This window comes from Podarcis erhardii (assembly GCF_964252035.2).
Source record: "Podarcis erhardii genome assembly, chromosome: 13".
In the NCBI taxonomy this organism is placed as follows: Eukaryota; Metazoa; Chordata; class Lepidosauria; order Squamata; family Lacertidae; genus Podarcis; species Podarcis erhardii.
The window spans coordinates 45024-65587 of record NC_138502.1 but is presented as its reverse complement, the minus strand read 5'-3'; the positions used below and the strand labels follow the sequence as shown (position 1 = coordinate 65587).

Sequence of the window (20564 nt, the reverse complement as noted above, 5' to 3'; positions counted from 1 at the left end):
CTCCAGCTCTCTAATTCTTTGGAGCGTAGCCACACGTTCCTCCAGTTGCTGGACTTTGTCTTTTAAGAGGGCAATCAACATGCAATTGCTGCAGGTAAAGCTGCCTACAACCTTTGGCAAGATGGCAAACATTGTGCAGGAACCGCAGGCAACTGCAGCTGTTCCCTCACTCTCCATCTTGAGAACATGTCGTTGGGGCTGGCTACAGCGGTCCTCCAAGAAGCGTGCAGACAGGACAAATACCTCCCCCCCAAAAAACCCTAGGTCTCCCCCAACAAACGTTTGAGACTAGCTCCCCTAAATCAAACTGCGCGCGCCGCTAGGCAACCTTTTGGCTCCTTCTTCAGCCGCTGCCCTGCAAGCTCTGACAAGCTCCTCCCACAGCTAATCACCTGCCTCAACAGAAACCCTGCCCCCTCTGACCTTTGCACAGGGAGAGTAGCTAATCAGCCACAAAGAAACACACACACAAGAAAACCCTTTTGGCTCCTTCTTCAGCCGCTGCCCTGCAAGCTCAGGTAGACTGCCTCTGGATGGGGAGGTTCTGTGAGAACCAAAAAGAGCTCTACTGGATCAGGCCACAGTGGCCCAGGAATCGAGTTAGAATCATAGAATTGTGGAGGAACCCCCAAAGGTTTGGGGGGCTAGGGTTTGGGGGGCCTCCAGGCAGTTGCATTTCCTGTGTTGTGGGGCGTTGGACTGGATGACCCTTGGGGATCCCTTGGATGACCATCTGCCATGGATGCTTGATTGGAGACCCCTCCCTTGCCAGGGTGAATTCCCTTCCAACTCTACGGTTCTAGGATTCTATAGCTTTGCCATCTCCATATAGCAAAAAGCCTGGACTCTGGGGAGAAGGGGGCTTGTTTGACAAGCGGTTCAGGTGGACTTGATTGCGCACCTTGAATTTGCTGGCATGTGGTTGAATTTGCTCCTGAAACTAATTTGAGAATCTGTGACAGATTCTTTAGCTGTGATTGCAGAGGGTTGGGCTAGATGTGTGAGATAAGATGGCGCCTGGCACGCTTCCCCTGTGCCAATGGACGCCTGTGCCGATAGAAAAAACTTGAGCTCTCGCTCTCTTAGCAGAGTCCTTAGCAGAGTTTTGCAGTGGCAGAAAGTGTTGCCTTGTGTGTGGATAATAAATCAGACTGAATGCAGGCTTCTTGCTAATCTCCAACAGCCTTTAATGAGAAGAAAAACATCATAAATCAGCCCGGCAAGAGAGTGGACATCCTTTCGTCTCTCAGCTAAAAACGAAATGAAACTCACACACAAAGAAAGATTCCCGTATGTGAACCAAACCACGCCTCAGAATGTGAGACGTCACACAGAACTGTTTAACCCTGTAAGTTCTGATTCTCCTCACAAGATGACCCTTGGGGTCCCTTCCAACTTTACAAGTCTAGGGTTGTAACTGGCATGGGCTGTGATATTATTTGGAGCTGCCAAATATTCCACATTGCAGTTTGTTGAGGAGGGCAGTGAGGAGTGGGAGTGAAAAGGCAGGTCCCCGCAGGAAGGCCATCTTTGAAACACTGGTTTCAGGAGGAGAGCATCCAGGACAGAGCTGCCTCTTGCCCCCAAGTGGATGCCAAACTCTTTACCTTCCTCCAGGAGTGCCAGCTTGGCACTGAAACTTGTAGGTGCTGGGCCCCTTCAGGGGAATTTTGTGGGTGCTTGGGTCCGAGGGCCCCAGAGAGTTGGCGCCTATGCCTTCCTCCCTGGCCTGTTCTGGAAAAGGCAATTCAGCACGAGGTGAATAATGAGGCTGGAGGTAAAGTGAAACCAAAACAAACTTAGCTTTTACTAAAGGTTTTTGCAAGGCCTTCTGCCTTGGTCAGATCACACCTGGAATGCCATACCCTCCAACATTTCACTGATGAAAATAGGGACATCACATTCCATAATGATATTTTTACTATTTTTTCTTTTCTTTTTTTTTTAAATAATATTTATTGAAATTTCCAAGAAAAAAGAGAAAAAATAAAAAGAACAAAAAAAAGAAATTAAATAATCCAAAAAAAGAAAAAAAATACAAAGTACAGAAAAATAAGGACAGAATAAAAACAAGTCCCTCTTTCTCTGTCCTATAATTCATTTACTTATTTCCATGACTTCCTCACACCTCCCTCCTTTGTATTCCAATTCAAATAGTTAATTCAGCAAATTTTTCCCTCCTTATTTTATCTTCATTCTTTATCTTAAACATATTACATCATTCTATTTCTCATCTAATTATCAAGCCATTTTTTGCATATTCCTTTTTAACCTTATTGTTAGAAATCACTTCGTTTCATTCCTACTTCATTTTAACATCCATTGATTTTACACTGTTTCTGCAAATAGTCCTTAAATTTCTTCCCATAAAATTTCAAAATTTAAACCATATTTATACTTAACTTCTTCAAACCTTTCTACTAATGCCAATTACTTCCTTTCCAGCAAATTCCCTGTTATTTCATTAATATCAAACTAATTCCAAAAATAAAAAGAAATTCTCCTCAAGTTTTTATCCAACGTCCCTTCTTCCTGGTTTCGGGTTATGTCAGTCCTTTCAGTCTCACGTCCAGTCCATCAATCTGGTGTTCTGATATCCGAGGCTCTTAAGTCACTTCCATGCCCCCTCTGCAGATTTTCTTGTTCCTGTTTATTCTTACACCCTTCCCTGTCCCTTGTTGGTTTTTTTGGTAATTTCTTCCCTTTCTCCTTGGGAGGTGGGCTTCCGGGGAACTCCAACTGGTAATAGTCTTCATTTTCTTTCATCAGGCTAGCCCATTCCCCAGAGTCCCACTCCCCCAGGTTAATTTTGTAATCCAAAAAGTAGTTGTTCCAGAAGTAGTTGTCAACCCGTTCCAGAGTCCCGCCAGACCTGAAAGCTTCCTTAACTCCAAACCCTTCCTGAAACACATCATATTCAAACTTGCAGTACTGCGACTTTTGGTCATGCAGGACTTTAGGTTTCTCCTGTTGGTTTCTGCTCTCTTCACTGTGCAGCGAAATGCTTGTCACAAGACAATGTTTACATTCCACAGTCAGAGTTACTGTTGGGTTTTCCCATGGGAAAGGGAGACTGGATGTGACGTACACTGGTTTCCTGTTTTTCACTGTTCTTTGCAGTTCAGTGTGTGCTTTAGAGGAGAGAGGATGCTTTTCTCTGCTCCGGCAGAGGCAAGATATTTTTTTGTAACATACCAGCTTTGAAGTGTAAATAAAGCAATATACAGTATGTAGCACGTACTCCTCATCCTTCCGCTGTGCACGGGACTACTGCTTATCAACAACATTTGGTTCCGGGCCCAGAAAAACGCAGTCATCTTAAGAATGGGCTCCAGAAGTCGAATCGGAGTGCCGGCAAAGGATCGGAATGCAGGGGGACAGATCGGAACGGAATCTGCTCTGCGCGTCAAGATGATTGATGAGGTATGTGCTACTGCTCCGGGCAGCCTGCCAGCTTCTAATTAATGGCTTTATGGCTGGACTTTGAACTTTTAAGGCAGTTTTGCCGGGCTGGGGAAATCGAAAGTAACTATTAAAAGTGCTCTTGGAATAAGCAGAGTGGCACAGGCAGAGGCTGTTTTGAACTTGCTTTTGGAATGAAGCAGCACAGACACAGCTTGTATAAAGTAGCCTGATTTAAAGCAGCAGACATGACACAGAAGGCTAATGCCAGAGTCATGATGGCCCTTCAGGATGCTTGTGGAATTCCTAAGCTCAATAAGAATAACTATGCGGACTGGGTTCTCTATGCAGAGGCTATTCTGCGGAAAGAGGGTCTGTTTGAAGTTATTACAGACACCCCCCCAGCTCCAGTTACAGATGAATGGAAAGCTGTGGATTCCAAGGCAAGGGGAACTCTTACGTTGATAGTATCCCCAGAAGAGCTCTGTCTGTTGCGTGATAAGACCTCAGCCAGAGAAATTTGGGACGCTTTGAGAGAGGCTCACTTGAGGACAGAAGCTGGGTCCACAATGTTTTACTTTAACAAGCTGCATAATATGGCTCTTGCTGAAGGTGGAGATGTGCGTAAACATCTGATGGAGATGCAGAATCTGAGACATGAGCTGCAACAGAGAGGACTCAACTTTCCAGAGGCTGTGTATTCCTTCATGATACTACAATCTTTGGGTTCAGGTTGGGAGTCTGTTGCGACTCAGATTGCTGTACAACCTACTGCTCAGCTGACAGTGGACTATGTTACTGCCGTGATTCTCAATGAAGCAGATCGCCGGGGTGCTGGCTGCATGGGCAAGGGAGAGACTTCACAGTCGTCATCCCATAGTGCAGTGGAACCACCAGATGGCGCCAAAGCTTTGAAGGCAGTGAAATGCTACTCGTGTGGACGTCTAGGCCATATGAAGAGGGAATGCAAATATCCCAGGGCCAAGACAGAGCAGCGCAGTGGAAGCTCATCGCGTGGGAGAGGCCAGAGCAAAGGCAAAGGTCCAGTGTCCAGGACAACGCAGCCCAAGGCAATGGTCTCACGCTTCACTCCAAAAGTTGCAGAGGTCCAGAAGACGTCTAGATATTTCTTCGTTGTTGATTCAGCGGCGACCCATCACATGTGCAACGATAAGCGACTGTTCGTGTCTTTTACACCGCAGGAAGGTGCGATTCATCAGGCAGATGACCACACAATCCCCAGTAAAGGCTACGGAACTGTTGTTCTTCACAGTTTGGACTTATCGATACAGAATGTGCTTTATGTGCCGGATGCCAAACATAATCTGCTCAGCGTTGGACAGCTGAATGAGCGGAATATTGACGTTTCCTTTAAGAACAAAAGGTGCATCATCACAAAGAAAAATGATTATGTATTGTATGCTGAATATGTTGATCGTTTGTATGTTTTGTATAATGATGATGTTGTGCAGGATGACACTTGTTGCATTGCAGGTACTAACAAAAGTTTGCATGCAGAATGTATTCATGATTTTCACAGAAAACTTGGTCATTTGCATTTTGAGGCAGTATCTAAGATGCCTGACTTGGTTGAAGGTATGACTATTAAACCCTGCAGGTACCACATGAAGTGCAAGGCATGCGCAGCAAACAAGGTAAAAATGGCTGTGAAAGGTAAGGTGTCTAGTAGGCAAGCTACAGAACCATACCAAATTGTTCATGCTGATTTGGTTGGACCACTAGCGCCCTCTTTGGGAGGAAACAGGTACTTCATGGTTCTCATTGATGCATTTTCCAGGTATATTTATGTGTACAATCTCAAGCAAAAATCAGAGGCATTTCCAAGGTTCAAGGAATTCTGTGCTTGGTTGGAAAATGTGCATGGTAAGAAGGTAAAGACTCTTTTCAGTGATCGCGGGGGAGAATTCACTTCTCAGCAGTTTGAAGCTTTTCTGACTGAGAAAGGAATTCAACACGATTTGTCTAGTCCTCGCTCGCCATGGCAGAATGGACTTGCGGAACGAGCAAATCAGACATTGCTTCAAGGGTTAAAAACCTTGCTGCATGATGCAAATCTACCAGAGAGTTATTGGGCCGAAGCTCTCTCATGTTTCACTTACAGTTATAATCGCAGGTTATCTTCAGCGATTGGTTGTACCCCGTATGAGAAGATGTTTGGCAAGAAGCCATACATCAAACACATGAAAATTTTTGGTTCTGACATGTGGGTTCACTCACCACAAAACTCCAAGTTAGACAAGCGTGGATTGCATGGTATCTTTCTAGGTTATCAGAAAGGTTCTTACAGAATAATGATGACTGACTCAAAGGCAATTAAGCTCACAAGAAGTGTTGAGTACAATGCCAAGTGGGGGGAGAATGTGGGAATTTTCCAATGTTATCCTGATGACAGTGATGAGACTGAGGATAGTCAAAAGCAACCACAACAACCCACACCCACTGATGAAGGTTCTGATTCTGAGTCTGAAACTGAATCGGGTGATTCAGAGGATTTCGAGAGTGCGAAAGCCTCTATGCGACCCTCTGAAAGCTCTGATCAAGAATTGGAGGAACCATTGTTCACAATAGGTCACTTTTCTCCCAAGAAGGAAGAGGAGAGTGTTGAAGACCTACGGCTAATTCGCAGGTCACAAAGAGCTACAAAAGGCAGACCTCCAAAGAGATTTGCTGATGAATTTGCTAAGATAGCAGTAACAGCTGTTAAAAGCTCCAAGAAGGTATTTGAACCTTCAAGTTTCCAAGAAATCCAGGATTTGGATTCAAAGGAAGCTGAGCCATGGTTAAATGCAATGAAGGCTGAGCTTGATTCCTTGGAAAGGAACAAAACATGGGACCTAGTTCCAGTAGTTCCAGGAATGAAATTGCTTGGAAGCAAATGGGTCTTCAAAGCGAAGACTGATCAAAATGGCAAGATAGTCAGACACAAAGCCAGATTGGTAGCCAGAGGTTTTGCACAGGTACCGGGTGAAGACTATCACGAGACCTACTCACCCACAGTGAGATATGAGAGCATTAGGCTTATGCTCAAGCTAGCTGCAGAGGAAAATCTACACATTAGTCACCATGATGTGAATACAGCTTTTCTGTACGGATCTCTAGATGAATCACTTTATATGCTTCCACCTGATGGCGTACAGGTAAAACAGGGATTTGTTTGTGCTCTGAAGAAGTCCCTTTATGGTCTCAAACAAAGTGCAAGGTGTTGGCACACAAAACTCACTGAAGTATTGTTTTCTCTAGGTTTTAAGCAAGGGAAAGCTGATCCATGTGTATTTGTCAAAGAGGAGGGGCAAAAGAAACTGTATTGTTTGTTTTATGTTGATGATCTTTTATTCTTTTGGAAAGATGTCACAATGTACAATAACGCCCTAGCTCAACTGAAAGAGCACTTTGACATGAAAGATCTTGGTGAGGTAAACAACTACCTATCTCTGGAAATAGAGAGAGATCAAGATGGTAACATTCTAGTACACCAGTCACGGAAAATTGCTGATGTGTTAAGCAAACTGAACCTGATGGATGCTAACCCTGTAGACACACCGATGATAACAGGTTATCAGGTAGATGACACTGAAGAAGCATTTTCTGACACTACTCTGTACAGAAGTGTGCTAGGCAAGCTAAATTTCATTGCCAGATGTTCAAGACCAGACATTGCTGTTAGCTGTAATTTGCTAAGCAGGCAAGTCAACAATCCTACTGTTAAGGATTGGAAAGCTCTGAAACGCATAGCGCGGTATTTGAAAGGCACTATGCATTACAGACTGAGATTTAACAATCAGAAGTCTGGTGGTCTTGAAATATTTGCAGATGCAAGTTTTGGAAGTGACACTACAGACAGGAAAAGTACGTCTGGAGTTTGCTATATGTACAATCAGGGTGTATTTGATTGGTCATGCAAGAAGCAAACAACAGTTAGCTTAAGTACTTGTGAAGCTGAACTGAATGCACTGTCTTATTCACTTAAAGATTGTGAATGGTTGTTACAATTGTGCAAAGATATGAAAATTCCTGTCAAATGTCCAATCCAGGTTTACCAGGACAACAAAGCATGTTTGGCTTTGCTGAATTCTGAAGGTTGTAAGCAAAGCACGAAGCACTTGCAATTGAAGTTGCAACATGCTAGGGAACGTATTCAGAAGGGACTCGTAACGGTGTCCTATATGCCAGGTAATGAAATTCCTGCTGATGTATTGTCCAAGATTGTATCAAGGGATCAACACTGTACCTATGTGCAGAAGTTGGGTTTGTACTGATATTGTACGAACACGCTGCCCAGTGATGTTCACAGAAAGGGGGAGGATGTTGGTTTCTGCTCTCTTCACTGTGCAGCGAAATGCATGTCACAAGACAATGTTTACATTCCACAGTCAGAGTTACTGTTGGGTTTTCCCATGGGAAAGGGAGACTGGATGTGACGTACACTGTTTTCCTGTTTTTCACTGTTCTTTGCAGTTCAGTGTGTGCTTTAGAGGAGAGAGGATGCTTTTCTCTGCTCCGGCAGAGGCAAGATATTTTTTTGTAACATACCAGCTTTGAAGTGTAAATAAAGCAATATACAGTATGTAGCACGTACTCCTCATCCTTCCGCTGTGCACGGGACTACTGCTTATCAACAACATCTCCATCTGTATCTTTTGAAGTGCAATCACAACCTCTTCCGTCATCATCTGCCCTTGAACTTGTCCTGTCAAACCAGTTTCCTGAGTTAGTTGTTGTGGAGCTTCTTTATCCTTATTTTCTGTTAGTTCATATTTACTGGCTACAACAGACATAGAGTCTAGCTTTTCGTTCATTAAGTCCATTTTCTCATGCAGGTGCTGTAGCTTAGCATTTATTCTGCCAAGGTCAGACAACAAGGTTTCTTCCCAGCACATTGCTGTTCAAGGTCAGGCAGCCGGTCCCACGATCTAATTCCCAGAATTGTAGAGTTTCACTATAAACTGCAGCAACAAATTGACAAGCTCCCTCTAGGGGACACAATTTCAGTTCACATCCATCTTTAAAATGTATCCAACAAAGGAAAATTTACTTTCGGTTTTCGAATACTTTGTTTCCTTAACATACAAAATGCAAAAAGCGGCATTAAAGTTAATTTATTTCTCTTCTTTTTACTATCTGTCAAAAGTAAACCACTTTCAATCGATGGGCATATCCAAAACTTTCTGTCCTGACACCCCGTCCCCAGGTTTGGGACGACAGAGACTTATGTTCCTTTACTCTCTCCCCGCAGGCTTAGGAAATCGGAGATTTTCCCCCTTTTCCCCTGCTGTCAAGGGGGGTTTTGTTGTTTATGAATGCAGGAAATTTCAGTCTTTAAGTCAATTTTCCAGGCTAGTTAGCTTATAAGATCTTTGCTTCAGTCTATTTACAAAGCGGAAGGCGGACTTCCTGTTTAGACCTTCCCGCTTCGTACCTAATTCCTAAATTTTGTAGTTTTCTTAATCAAATCTTCCATTTTTACTCACGGGTATTTTTTGAGTCCAATTATCATCAGGAAACAGTCAGCGCCCTCCGGTGATGGCTGCGCGGCTTCCCTCCGTGAAAGTAGCAGTCGGTTCGATGCACCGCGCTGCTCACCCCACTTCACTCCGGAGCCCCGAAAAGGGGTTTCCCGGCGAGTAGGGGAGGCGCTCTTGGCGCTCTGCCGAATCCCACGTCCCCAGGCTCCTCCGCCTGGGGTTTCTAGCGGGCCCCCACCTTCGCCGCGGTGGGAAGACCCAACTTTCACGGAGCCCGCTCCTCCAGTCGGAGGAACTCCGCTATTCACCGATGGCGCTAACCCGGAAGTCCCTTAATGATATTTTTACTATTTATACCCCAGACATCATACTGGGTTGCCCCAGCCACTCTGGGCAGCTTCCAACATATATAAAAACATAATGTCAGGGGTTCAGGAGCAGAGACACAGGAGAAGGAGCAAATGGAGAGTGAGGAGGAGGAATACGAGGGGGGTGTAGGCAGTGACAGTGGTCAGAGAGAGTCCACGAGTCTCTCCAGCGAATCGGAAGATTCACAGAGAGGAGCGCCGATGGCCAGGGCAAGGAGGGTGCCAAGGGGGAAACCCCAGAAGGAAGGGGCCACCGAGGACTCCCTGAGCAGCAGTTGGAAATCAGGACCAGCGTCCCCACCAGAGCGTAGTGGGGGGGAGGAGTCCCAGGCATCGGGACCAGTCTTCCCACCACCAGAGGGAGGAGATGAGTCAGGATTGGCCACGCCTCCACCGGAGAGCGGGGAAACGGTCAAGAGGAAAGTCACCGGCTGGGCGCGCGCGCCAAGTTCAAATGTACAGGCGAGCGGCACAGCAGGTAGCCTGGATAGGGAGCCAGGTCCCAAAGCCCGCCGGAAGGAAGGGCAAGAATCAGGGGGGTCAGCGTCAGAAGAGTCCAGGAGGGAGGAAACCCCAGGGGGCAGAAGGACCCAGAGGAGGAAGGAACAGTGCAGGCGGTGGAGCCGGGCTAGGATCTTAAACTGGTGCGGAAGGGGCAGTGACTCAGAGGGGACTTCGCCGATGTAGAGTCTAGACGTAGGGCTGCACGCTCTGGCTTTAAAATGGAAATTATACTTCAATAAAGACTTTTGTACATAATATCAGCCTGGCGTTGGTCCTCTGTGAGCTGGGACCTAGAGGGAGCCCTGACACATAATAAAACGTTTAATACTAAAAAAAGCCCCTTCCCTATACAGGATTGCCTTCAGACAGCTTGGGGGGTCAGATAACTCCATACCCTCCAACTTTTCTCCAATGAAATTAGGGACGGACATCTTAAGGAAAAGTGGGACATTCCGGGATTAAATCAGAAACTGGGAACTGTTAAATCAGGGATGTCCCTGGAAAATAGGGACACTTGGAGACTCTGGAATACTGTGTCCAGTTCTGGGCACCACAATTTAAGAAGGATGTTGACCAGCTGGGATGTGTGTGGAGGAGGGCAGCCAAGCTGACCTAAGAGGAGGCGTGTAGTGGTGATAGGGGATTCCCTACTGAGGGGAACAGAAGCAGTGATCTGTGGGCCTGACAAGATGTCTTGGGAAGTGTGCTGTCTCCCCGGGGCTAAGATCCAAGATGTAACTGAACAACTGCAAGGAATCATAAAACCCACTGACAAATACCCCTTCCTCTTGGTTCATGTGGGAACCAATGACACTGCAAGCAATAGCCTCCAGAAGATCAAAAGAGACTATGAGGCTCTGGGCAGGAAATTGAAGCAATTAAATGCACAAATTGTCATCTCATCTGTCCTCCCAGTTGAACGACGTGGCCCAGGGAGAGAGGGGAAAATAGTGGAAGTGAACAGCTGGCTTCGCAAATGGTGTAAACAGGAACGGTTTGGATTCTTAGATCACGGACTGCAGTTTCTTGAAGATGGACTTCTGGCAAGCGATGGGCTGCACCTCACAATGGTTGGGAGGCAATGTTTTTGCCAATGTTTTTGCCAAAAATCTCAGAAACCTCATCAGGAGGGCTTTAAACTGACTAATGTGGGGGAGGGAGACAGTGCTCCTGAAGGTAGGAGTCTATCAATTGATGAACATGATCATCCAAATGTCATAGACCAAATGGAGGAAACAGCACGCAGACCTAGTGGTGGGAGGAAAAATCCTTAAATAAGAGACACGGGGGAATGATTAATGGACTTCAATGTCTGTACACTAATGCGCAAAGCATGGGAAATAAACAAGATGAGCTTGAGCTCTTGGTACAGCAAACTAAATATGACATAATAGGCATCACTGAAACCTGGTGGGATAAGTCCCATGACTGGAATGTAATAATGGAGGGATACAATCTATTTCAGAGAAACAGACCAGACAAGAAAGGAGGAGGAGTGGCTTTATATGTCAGGGATGTGTATACCTGTGAAGAGATCCAAGATTTAGAACCTCAAAGCCAAAGTGAGAGCATTTGGGTCAAAATTAAGGGAGAGAAGAATAACAGGGACCTCATTGTGGGAGTTTACTATAGATCCCCAAGCCAAACGGAGGACATAGATGATGCCTTCCTGGAACAGATGGCCAAGCATGCAAAAGGAAGGGAGATAGTAGTAATGGGGGACTTCAATTACCCGGATATTTGCTGGATGTCAAACTCAGCCAAGAGCATAAGGTCAAACAGATTCCTCACTGGCCTTGCAGACAACTTCGTTGTCCAGAAAGTGGGAGAAGCAACAAGAGGAACAGCCATTTTAGATCTGGTCCTAACCAATGTGGATGACCTGGTTAGTGGGGTAGAAGTGGAAGGATCAATAGGCGCGAGTGATCATGCTTTTCTGAAGTTTACTATACAGCGGAAAGGAGCAGCCAAGCACACTAGGACTCAATTTCTTGACTTTAAGAAAGCCGACTTCATAAAACTTAGTGAAGTGCTGGGTGAGATCGCATGGACAGTAATACTAAAAGGGAAGGGAGTTCATGATGGCTGGGAGTTTGTTAAGAGGGAGATAGTAAAAGCACAACTTCAGGCAATACCAATGAGACGGAAACATGGAAGGAGCCTAAAGAAGCCAGCGTGGCTATCTAAAGAACTTTTAACTGAGTTAAGATTAAAAAAGGATGTGTACAAAAAATGGGAAAGGGGGGAAACCACCAAAGAGGAATTCAAACAAATAGCCAGCACATGTAGACACAAAGTCAGAAAAGCTAAAGCACAGAATGAACTCAGGCTTGCTAGAGAGGTTAAAAGCAACAAAAATGGCTTTTATGGGTATGTTCGTAGCAAAAGGAAGAACAAAGAAACAGTGGAGTCACTCAGAGGAGAAGATGGTGAAATGCAAACAGGGGACACAGAAAGGGCTGAACTCCTCAGTGCCTTCTTTGCCTCAGTCTTCTCCGATAAAGAAAACAATGCCCGACCTGAAGAATTTGGAGCAAATGATTCAGCAGAGGAAACACAGCCTAGAATAACTAAGGAGATAGTACAAGAATACTTGGCTAGTTTAGATGTATTCAAGTCTCCAGGGCCAGATGAACTGCATCCAAGAGTATTAAAAGAACTGGCAGATGTGATCTCAGAACCACTGGCAGTCATCTTTGAGAATTCCTGGAGAACAGGCGAAGTCCCAGCAGACTGGAGGAGGGCAAATGTTGTCCCTATTTTCAAAAAGGGGAAAAGAGAGGACCCAAATAATTACCGCCCAGTCAGTCTGACATCAATACCAGGGAAGATTCTGGAGCAGATCATTAAGCAAACAGTCTGCGAGCACCTAGAAAGGAATACTGTGATCACCAATAGTCAGCATGGATTTCTGAAAAATAAGTCATGTCAGACTAACCTGATCTCATTTTTTGACAGAATTACAAGCCTGGTAGATGAAGGGAACGCAGTGGATGTCGCCTACCTTGATTTCAGCAAGGCATTTGACAAGGTGCCCCATGATATTCTTGTAAAGAAGCTGGTAAAATGCGGACTTGACTATGCTACCACTCAGTGGATTTGTAACTGGCTGACTGACCAAACCCAAAGGGTGCTCATCAATGGTTCCTCTTCATCCTGGAGAAGAGTGACTAGTGGGGTGCCACAGGGTTCTGTCTTGGGCCCGGTCTTATTCAACATCTTTATCAATGACTTGGATGATGGACTCAAGGGCATCCTGATCAAATTTGCAGATGACACCAAACTGGGAGGGGTGGCTAACACCCCAGAGGACAGGATCACACTTCAAAACGACCTTGACAGATTAGAGAACTGGGCCAAAACAAACAAGATGAATTTTAACAGGGAGAAATGTAAAGTATTGCACTTGGGCAAAAAAAATGAGAGGCACAAATACAAGATGGGTGACACCTGGCTTGAGAGCAGTACATGTGAAAAGGATCTAGGAGTCTTGGTTGACCACAAACTTGACATGAGCCAACAGTGTGACGCGGCAGCTAAAAAAGCCAATGCAGTTCTGGGCTGCATCAATAGGAGTATAGCATCTAGATCAAGGGAAGTAATAATGCCACTGTATTCTGCTCTGGTCAGACCTCACCTGGAGTACTGTGTCCAGTTCTGGGCACCACAGTTCAAGAAGGACACTGACAAACTGGAACGTGTCCAGAGGAGGGCAACCAAAATGGTCAAAGGCCTGGAAATGATGCCTGGAAAGGAGGGCAACCAAAATGGTCAAAGGCCTGGAAATGATGCCTGGAAAGGAGGGCAACCAAAATGGTCAAAGGCCTGGAAATGATGCCTGGAAATGGCTAAGGGAGCTGGGCATGTTTAGCCTGGAGAAGAGGAGGTTAAGGGGTGATATGATAGCCATGTTCAAATATCTAAAAGGATGTCACATAGAGGAGGGAGAAAGGTTGTTTTCTGCTGCTCCAGAGAAGCGGACACGGAGCAATGGTTCCAAACTACAAGAAAGAAGATTCCACCTAAACATTAGGAAGAGCTTCCTGACAGTAAGAGCTGTTCGACAGTGGAATTTGCTGCCAAGGAGTGCGGTAGAGTCTCCTTCTTTGGAGGTCTTTAAGCAGAGGCTTGACAACCATATGTCAGGAGTGCTCTGATGGTGTTTCCTGCTTGGCAGGGGGTTGGACTCGATGGCCCTTGTGGTCTCTTCCAACTCTATGATTCTATGATTCTATGATTCTGCATCTTGCTCCTGTCTCCGGCTGCGCTCATTTTCCTCCGCAGGGACCCGTGGACTTAGTCTGACGAGCTGGGTGGCAGAGCAGTCTCGCACCCGGATTTTACCGTAACATTGTAAATCACATGTCTGAAACCCACAGAAAAGTCCTGAAACCATTTTCTGTCTCCCAAAATGACCTCAAATATTTCTCTGCAAGGTCAAACAAAATGGGAAATCTCCCCATTGTCTCTGTGCTCACAAATCCTGCCTTAAGGGCACATTTAAGGTGTGAATAGGGTGAGCCTGTGACCTGGGTTCAGGAATTAAGTAGTTAAAATAACAAATGAGTGGCCAAAACCCAGATAATGCAATCAGGTAAATGGCAGACAGGAAATAAACAACACACTCAGGATTCTGTTTTAGGCCGCCCCCTGTGATGTATGTATGATGTATTGGGGGAGGTGGTCCTGGGCTACACCCCTTCTGTTATGTATGTATGATGTTTCTGGGGGTGGTCTGGAGTTTGAGGGTGGGCAATTTAAAAAGTCTATATAAGGGCGGGCACACCTTTGTTCTGGGTCCCTCCTCCCTCCTGCGTGTGGGGGGGCACCCTGTTGCAACAGCTTTAACAAAGATCAGGCTTACTAGCTGCTTTGCTTCTCAATATTCTCTGGTTGGTCTCTGTTTTTTTCTCCTACCAATAGAGAACCTACAAAGGGACTCTGTATGGGCTCTTGGGTACCCTATAAGGGAAAAGGAGCAGTTTTTTCTCATGACACCACCATACATTTGTCATAACTGTGTCATGAATTGGGAGTGTCTTCTGGCAGAAACCTGAGCACCAGGCTTGCCCTGTTCCTCACATGACCTCTACCTCCTACCTGTTATGGAAAAATTCTGGGAGCAGGTTTACTCTACTGCCCAGCTCTCCTTGTCAGCAAAAGAAGGAATCTCCAGCCAAGTAAAGAAGCAAATCAGCGGTCAGCAGACCTAATCCTTGTTGTTGCAACAAAGTCCAAACACACAGAGAGTAGGAACCCCAAGCATGGGGTTGCATGAACCTTTAAGACCTTCCCTCACTTCCCATAACACATTTCCAGATACGTCATCAATACATCACCAATGTGTCACTGATACGGAAGGGGGGGGCATGTCTTCTTCACCTTCTTCTTCGCTACAATATATCAATTTATTTCCAATTGTCAATGTCAAAAGGGACTAAAATCTATAAAATTCATAGAAAATCAATGTGCCAATTTGCTCAATTTCTCTAGGACTCCATCACACCTCCCCTCAAGCATAATCCCTCAAGCAAGGTGTCAAGACCCTAATCCTGTCAAATCACTCTGCCAAGCCTTTCCTCCGGGCAATGCCAGGTGGCAGACTATACATATTTGGACCATTGTCTTCTCATCACCGGTACTCAGGAAGTGTTTATCTGCGCATATCTCCAACTCTGCATATTCCCCCTCCCTCCTCCATATGTTAATCCGTGTAACCCAACCTCTTCTTAATGTATTCATGATGTAATCTGTGTAACCCAACCTCTTCTTAATGTATTCATGATGTAACTGGGACGTATTTTGCACTGTATTCTGGGACATGGAGGGAAGTTTCAAAAGTTTATGTCACCCCTTTCTCACTGTTCAATCTCGCCTTGAACCTGTTGCGCAATAAACTTGGATCTTCTGCTGCTTGCTCCTGTCTCCGGCCGAGCTCATTTTCCTCCGCAGGGACCCGCGGACTTAGTCCGACGAGCTGGGTGGCAGAGCAGCCTCGCACCCAGATTTTACCGTAACAGTCACCAAGAAGGAGGGAATCTTGCATGGTAACAGGAGTCCATTATTCAATAAAACTATTTAGACCTATCCTTTCCTGAAGATGGGCTTTGTGAACACCTGGCTTCTGCAAATTTCATCAAGGGATATCTGTCTGGTCCATTGTTATCTTTTCCCTTGTGAGGTGGGAGGTGTAAGTGACTCTATGCCTCAGGGATTTTGGAGGCTGGGGAAGCCCTGGATTCCCCACTTCCAGAGGAGTCATTAGCCATTGGAACCAAGGAAATGGGGCAAACTGTTGAATTTTGGTGATTATTTGATTCTATATTGGATAGTCAGGGGAAACACTACAATACAATCCACTTATTGCTACAGTTTTATACACTACTTTTTAGAGGCTGTGGTGGGGACTTGGGATTTTGGGGAAGTCATTTAGCTGCCCCCCCCCCCAGGTTTTAACACACCCTTTAGGTAAAACAAAGGTAAGTATTTACATGTTCCTTTTTCCCAGTGCAATCCATTGAGGTTGGATGTGCTGTTGGGCTCGGAATGAATACCTGTCTGCCACTCAGGTACCAGAATGTCAGCAATTATCACCCAGGGAGTGGTCTGTTGAGTATGTGGTCTCACACTTCAGGCATTATGGCTGTCCCATGCCATATCCCAAGCTTCTCCTCTGGTAGCCATTTTCCTTCTGATTAGAACAATGTTGGAATGGTGTAAATCCATAACTATAGTGATTTCATATGAATTTTATATGAATTTCAAGTTTTCCTGTTGAGCCAGTACATAGATACATTTATCAGTGAATTGTTACATTTGGTAATGTGCAGCGGTGGCTCTTTGTCTTTGCCTCGTAGTGCGGAGAGGCAAAGCTGGGGGGGGGGGGAGGCCTCATGGAATAAAACCAAAATAAATAAACTAAAGGCATGTGAATGTGCAGAAGGGAGGGACTGTAATTATTTACTGAAGAATGCAAAGTTACCTTCCCTTGCTATGCCCAAAGTCACTGTATCAGCCAGATTCACTTGTGGGTCTTCGAATATATTCCTCTTTGCTTAAAAAATGAATTAAGTCAGACCAAACAGGTACGAAATAGTCCTTTTTTCCTTTGACCCTGAGGACTCTCAGCTTATCAGTTAGTTTTCCCAGCAGGGCAATCTCCCATGCTTCAGTGTACCAAGTAGTAAAATTGGCCCCATCTAGTTTTTCCCAAAACTCTAGCGGTGGTCCTAACCGCTATAAGCAGGTGCTCTTTCAAGTCTTTACAATGCAGATTTTGGTTACCCTCATCAGATGTAGGTAAAAGTGCTAAAACTGAGAAACTGGGATAATGTGGCAGTTTAAGATCTTAGTGATATTTTTGAACAACTGCTCCCTCTTTTCTAGCTCAGCTGATGCACAGCTGCCAGACAGGTCCCTATCCCAAAGTCCCTGTTGCAGGAAGGGAGCCTGAGGAGCTGAGGCAGATGGTGTTGGCAAAGGACTGGGTCCTAGACTTGATGGACAAAATAGACACCGATGAATCCCTGTGCCTGGATGGCATCCACTCCAAAGAACTCAGATGCAAAATTGCTGCTTTTTAAAAAAACAAAAATGTACGACTGGCCCCTCAGATCAGCCTCCATCACTGAGGACTGGGAAGTGGCCAGTGTAACACCATATTTCAAAAGGGATCCATGGGTGGGGCTTTTGGAAATTACAGGCTTGTTAGCTTAATGACTGTCCAGAGAAAACTGATGGAAAGCATTATTATAGAAGAACAAGCCTTGCTGAAGCAGAGCCAGTTTGGCCTCTGCCTGGAAAGTCCTGTCCTGCAAACCTTTTGAAGTTCTTTGATGTGTCAACAAGTATACTGGCAGAGGTGGTTCTGTCAACGTTGTCTTTAGCAGGGCTTTCTTTCACCCAGAACTCAGCTCCAGCACCTCTCAGGTGGGCGCCATTGCCATTATAAGATAATAAGGGACGCATTCAGAGTGAGTTCCAGACCTCTTTTTCTAGAAAAATAGCAATGGTCTTTAGGCTTTCAAAAAGTTTTTCATGGGAAGCAGAGACCAGGAATAAATGGACCGTCCTCCCAATGAATAGCTCCAAACCGGGTGAATTGGGAGTCAAATGGCAAATGCAGACCGTGCAGTGCATGCACACCAGAGCAAAAAATTTGACCCTCATATAGATGTGAACAGGGTCTGAATTGGCGATGACCAACCAGGAACAAGAATTTGGGGTCCTAGCGGAGATCATGATGCAAGACACTCAGGTTGGAAGTTGCTCCCCTCCCCACCACACTGACATGAAGAGCTTCAGCTGTTGAATTTCTGCCAAGCCGGCTGCTGTTAGAGGCCCAGGAGGAAATGTTACACCTCCTGACTTCAGTCCAATGTGCACTTTCTTGGGAGCAAGTCCTGCTGCGTCTGGCAGGGCTTGCCTTCAGCACACACAGGATTGCGCAGCGCAGAGGATGCTTAGCACCTGCCACAAGGCGGGTTCTTTGGGCTCATCGCCAACAGCTAAGAAGAGCTGGATTCGTCATTCAGGGTTAATGCTCAAAAGCTTGCAAGTCCCTGATTAAATTGCAACAATACAGAGATGCCGCTTGATAAAGGAGGCAGTTGGTGTTTGATTTCATTATCCACAATTAAATGAGTGACTTTGGAAGGGGCCACCTGAAATCTTGACATTTTCCAGAGTTATCCCTTTCCCTGGAATTTACTGTCAGTTCTTCACATAGCACCCAGCAGGCTCTTCTTATGTTCTTAGCTAGAAATTGGGGCTTTCGTGCTGTGGCTCCAGCCGCCGGCAACCCTCTCCTGACTGAACTGGTGCTCTTGCTTCCAGAAGCTTCCTCAGACACCTTTTCTCTCTGACGGAGCCTCCTCTGAAGTGTGACTTAGCTGTTTTACGATCCAGACTGAATTTGTGTGATCTGATCTTTTAAAGATTTGCTTTCAAACTGCTATGTATGTGTTTACTTCTATTATATATTTTGTTATGCGATATTTTCACTGTACACTGCAATCCACTTAAAGGATTCTTAAATACAGGTAGTATAAAACTGATCCCTCCTCAAACAACTCATTTCTTCCTCTTGGAAGATCTCCTGTTGGAGGTGAGGCTGTAGGCATGAGCTGCCTTGTGCAGAGACAGGCGATCTTGAATCCTGCATTGCAGGGGGTTAGACTAGATGGCCTTCCACCTCCCAATTCCATGGTTCTTTCTAGCTCAGTATCAGTTTCACTGACGGGCAGCAGCAGCTCTCTAGAGGGCTTTCCGTAGACACACCAGGGACTGAACCCGAGACCTCTTGCATGCAAGACATCTGCTCTGCCAGCCTGTCCCTTTTATTACCTACATTAAAAACCTGCCTTGATCCTGGTATTTTGGACCAGGGCCACTATCCAAGCATTGCCAGGACAGATACGCTTTGAGGATGCCCCAGAATGCCAGACCAAGTCCACAGCCCCCCCTTTTATGTGGGATATGCTGGTTTTAAAAACAGCTTGTTTTAATGGGTCCTAAAATCATAGAATCATAGATTTGGATGGGTCCCCCAAGGGTCATCTAGTCCAACCCTGCAATGCAGGAATCTCAACTCAAGCATCCAGATGGGCCATCCAGCCTCTGCTTAAAATTCCTGGAAGGAGAGTCCACAATTTCCTGAAGAAGTCTGTTCTATTGTTGAATAGCTCTTCCTGTCAGAAAATTATTTCTGAGGTTTCTTGCTTTTATTTGAATTTCTGCCAAGCCTAACTCCTAACTGCATCTGCTGGCCTCTCTCTCTCTCTCTGCCCCCCCCCGCCCCCACCCACAGCAAGAGGGGGGATTACCACACAGCTCAGGGTTCAAATCCTCACATGAAGCCAGTCTCTACCTCTCAGCCCAACCTGCCTCTCAGAGATTAATATATAAACATAATATATTATTATTATTATTATTATTATTATTATTATTATTATTATTAATAATAATAATAATAATAATAATGAGGTCCACAGGAGGTGAGCCCTGGCTACTTATGTACAACATTGACTCATGTGGCTGCCTGCCCAGCCAGAGGAGTGGCTTTCCCGTTCCCTGGAAAATGGAGCTTTGCTCCTCAGGTGCTCCTTTTGAGAAGGCAGTCCAGGAGGAGACACCCTCTCCTCCTCCGCCCCTTCTGCAACTGTTCAGAGTTGCTTGCCCTGCAGACAATATTGGGGCCTTCCTCCTCTTCTTGCTCCTCCTCCATGGGCTCTGCCTCAGTTGCTGTGATGGCACCAGAGATGGGGCTGGGAAGGGGCCTCTGAGGAGGCCCTGGAGGAGGAGATCTGCTTGCAGAAGTCCCTTCCCTGGCAGGCGGCCATTGAGGTGGAGAACCAGTGCAGGAAGGGAGAGTCCTCCTCTCAAGGTCTGTGGCCTGGCTGTCAGAGTCCCACAGCAAGGTCCAGAGCGGGAGACAGGCATGTCCCTGGACCCAGGGCTTCACTGCTCCACTCCCTTCCTCCCTTCACCTGGGCTGCTCTCTGCCCCTCGCAGGTTGCGCTTGGCCTCTTTGAGGGTGAGCCACCTTAGTGCCCTGTCAGCACAGACCGTTCTGCAGAGGAAGCTATGAGGCACCTGGCCAAGAAGACTTCTGGGGGCTGCCGACCAGCTGCTTTTTTCTGCTTTGGACTAACCCTCCTGCTGGTGGTGAGTCAAGGGGGCAGGTTGACTGGGGGAGTAACATGCTCTCTAAAAATACCAGGCCTGGGTGGGGGGGGGGTAAAAGCTGAATGGAGCCCTTTGGGAGGATGCAGTCTTTCGGGGGGCTGGTGGGTGTTTTGGGGGGGGA

General features: G+C 45.9%; 1 protein-coding gene across 3 annotated transcripts in view; it reads left to right on the top strand.

Annotated features, from left to right (window-relative positions):
- LOC309326347 (NXPE family member 3-like) overlaps positions 1-20564 on the top strand; it is a 33581-nt gene that overhangs the window by 4942 nt on the left and 8075 nt on the right. The window contains exons 1-2 of one of the 3 annotated variants that reach the window (XM_081834965.1): positions 19825-20141; positions 20270-20422. The exons of 1 other annotated variant lie outside the window; for it this stretch is intronic. In XM_081834965.1, the coding sequence (XP_081691091.1) occupies positions 20342-20422 (81 nt within the window). In that variant the 5' untranslated portion in view covers positions 19825-20141; positions 20270-20341. Of the gene's footprint in view, positions 1-19824; positions 20142-20269; positions 20423-20564 lie in introns of those variants that run through there. One more of the 3 variants, XM_081834964.1, reaches the window with a different exon arrangement.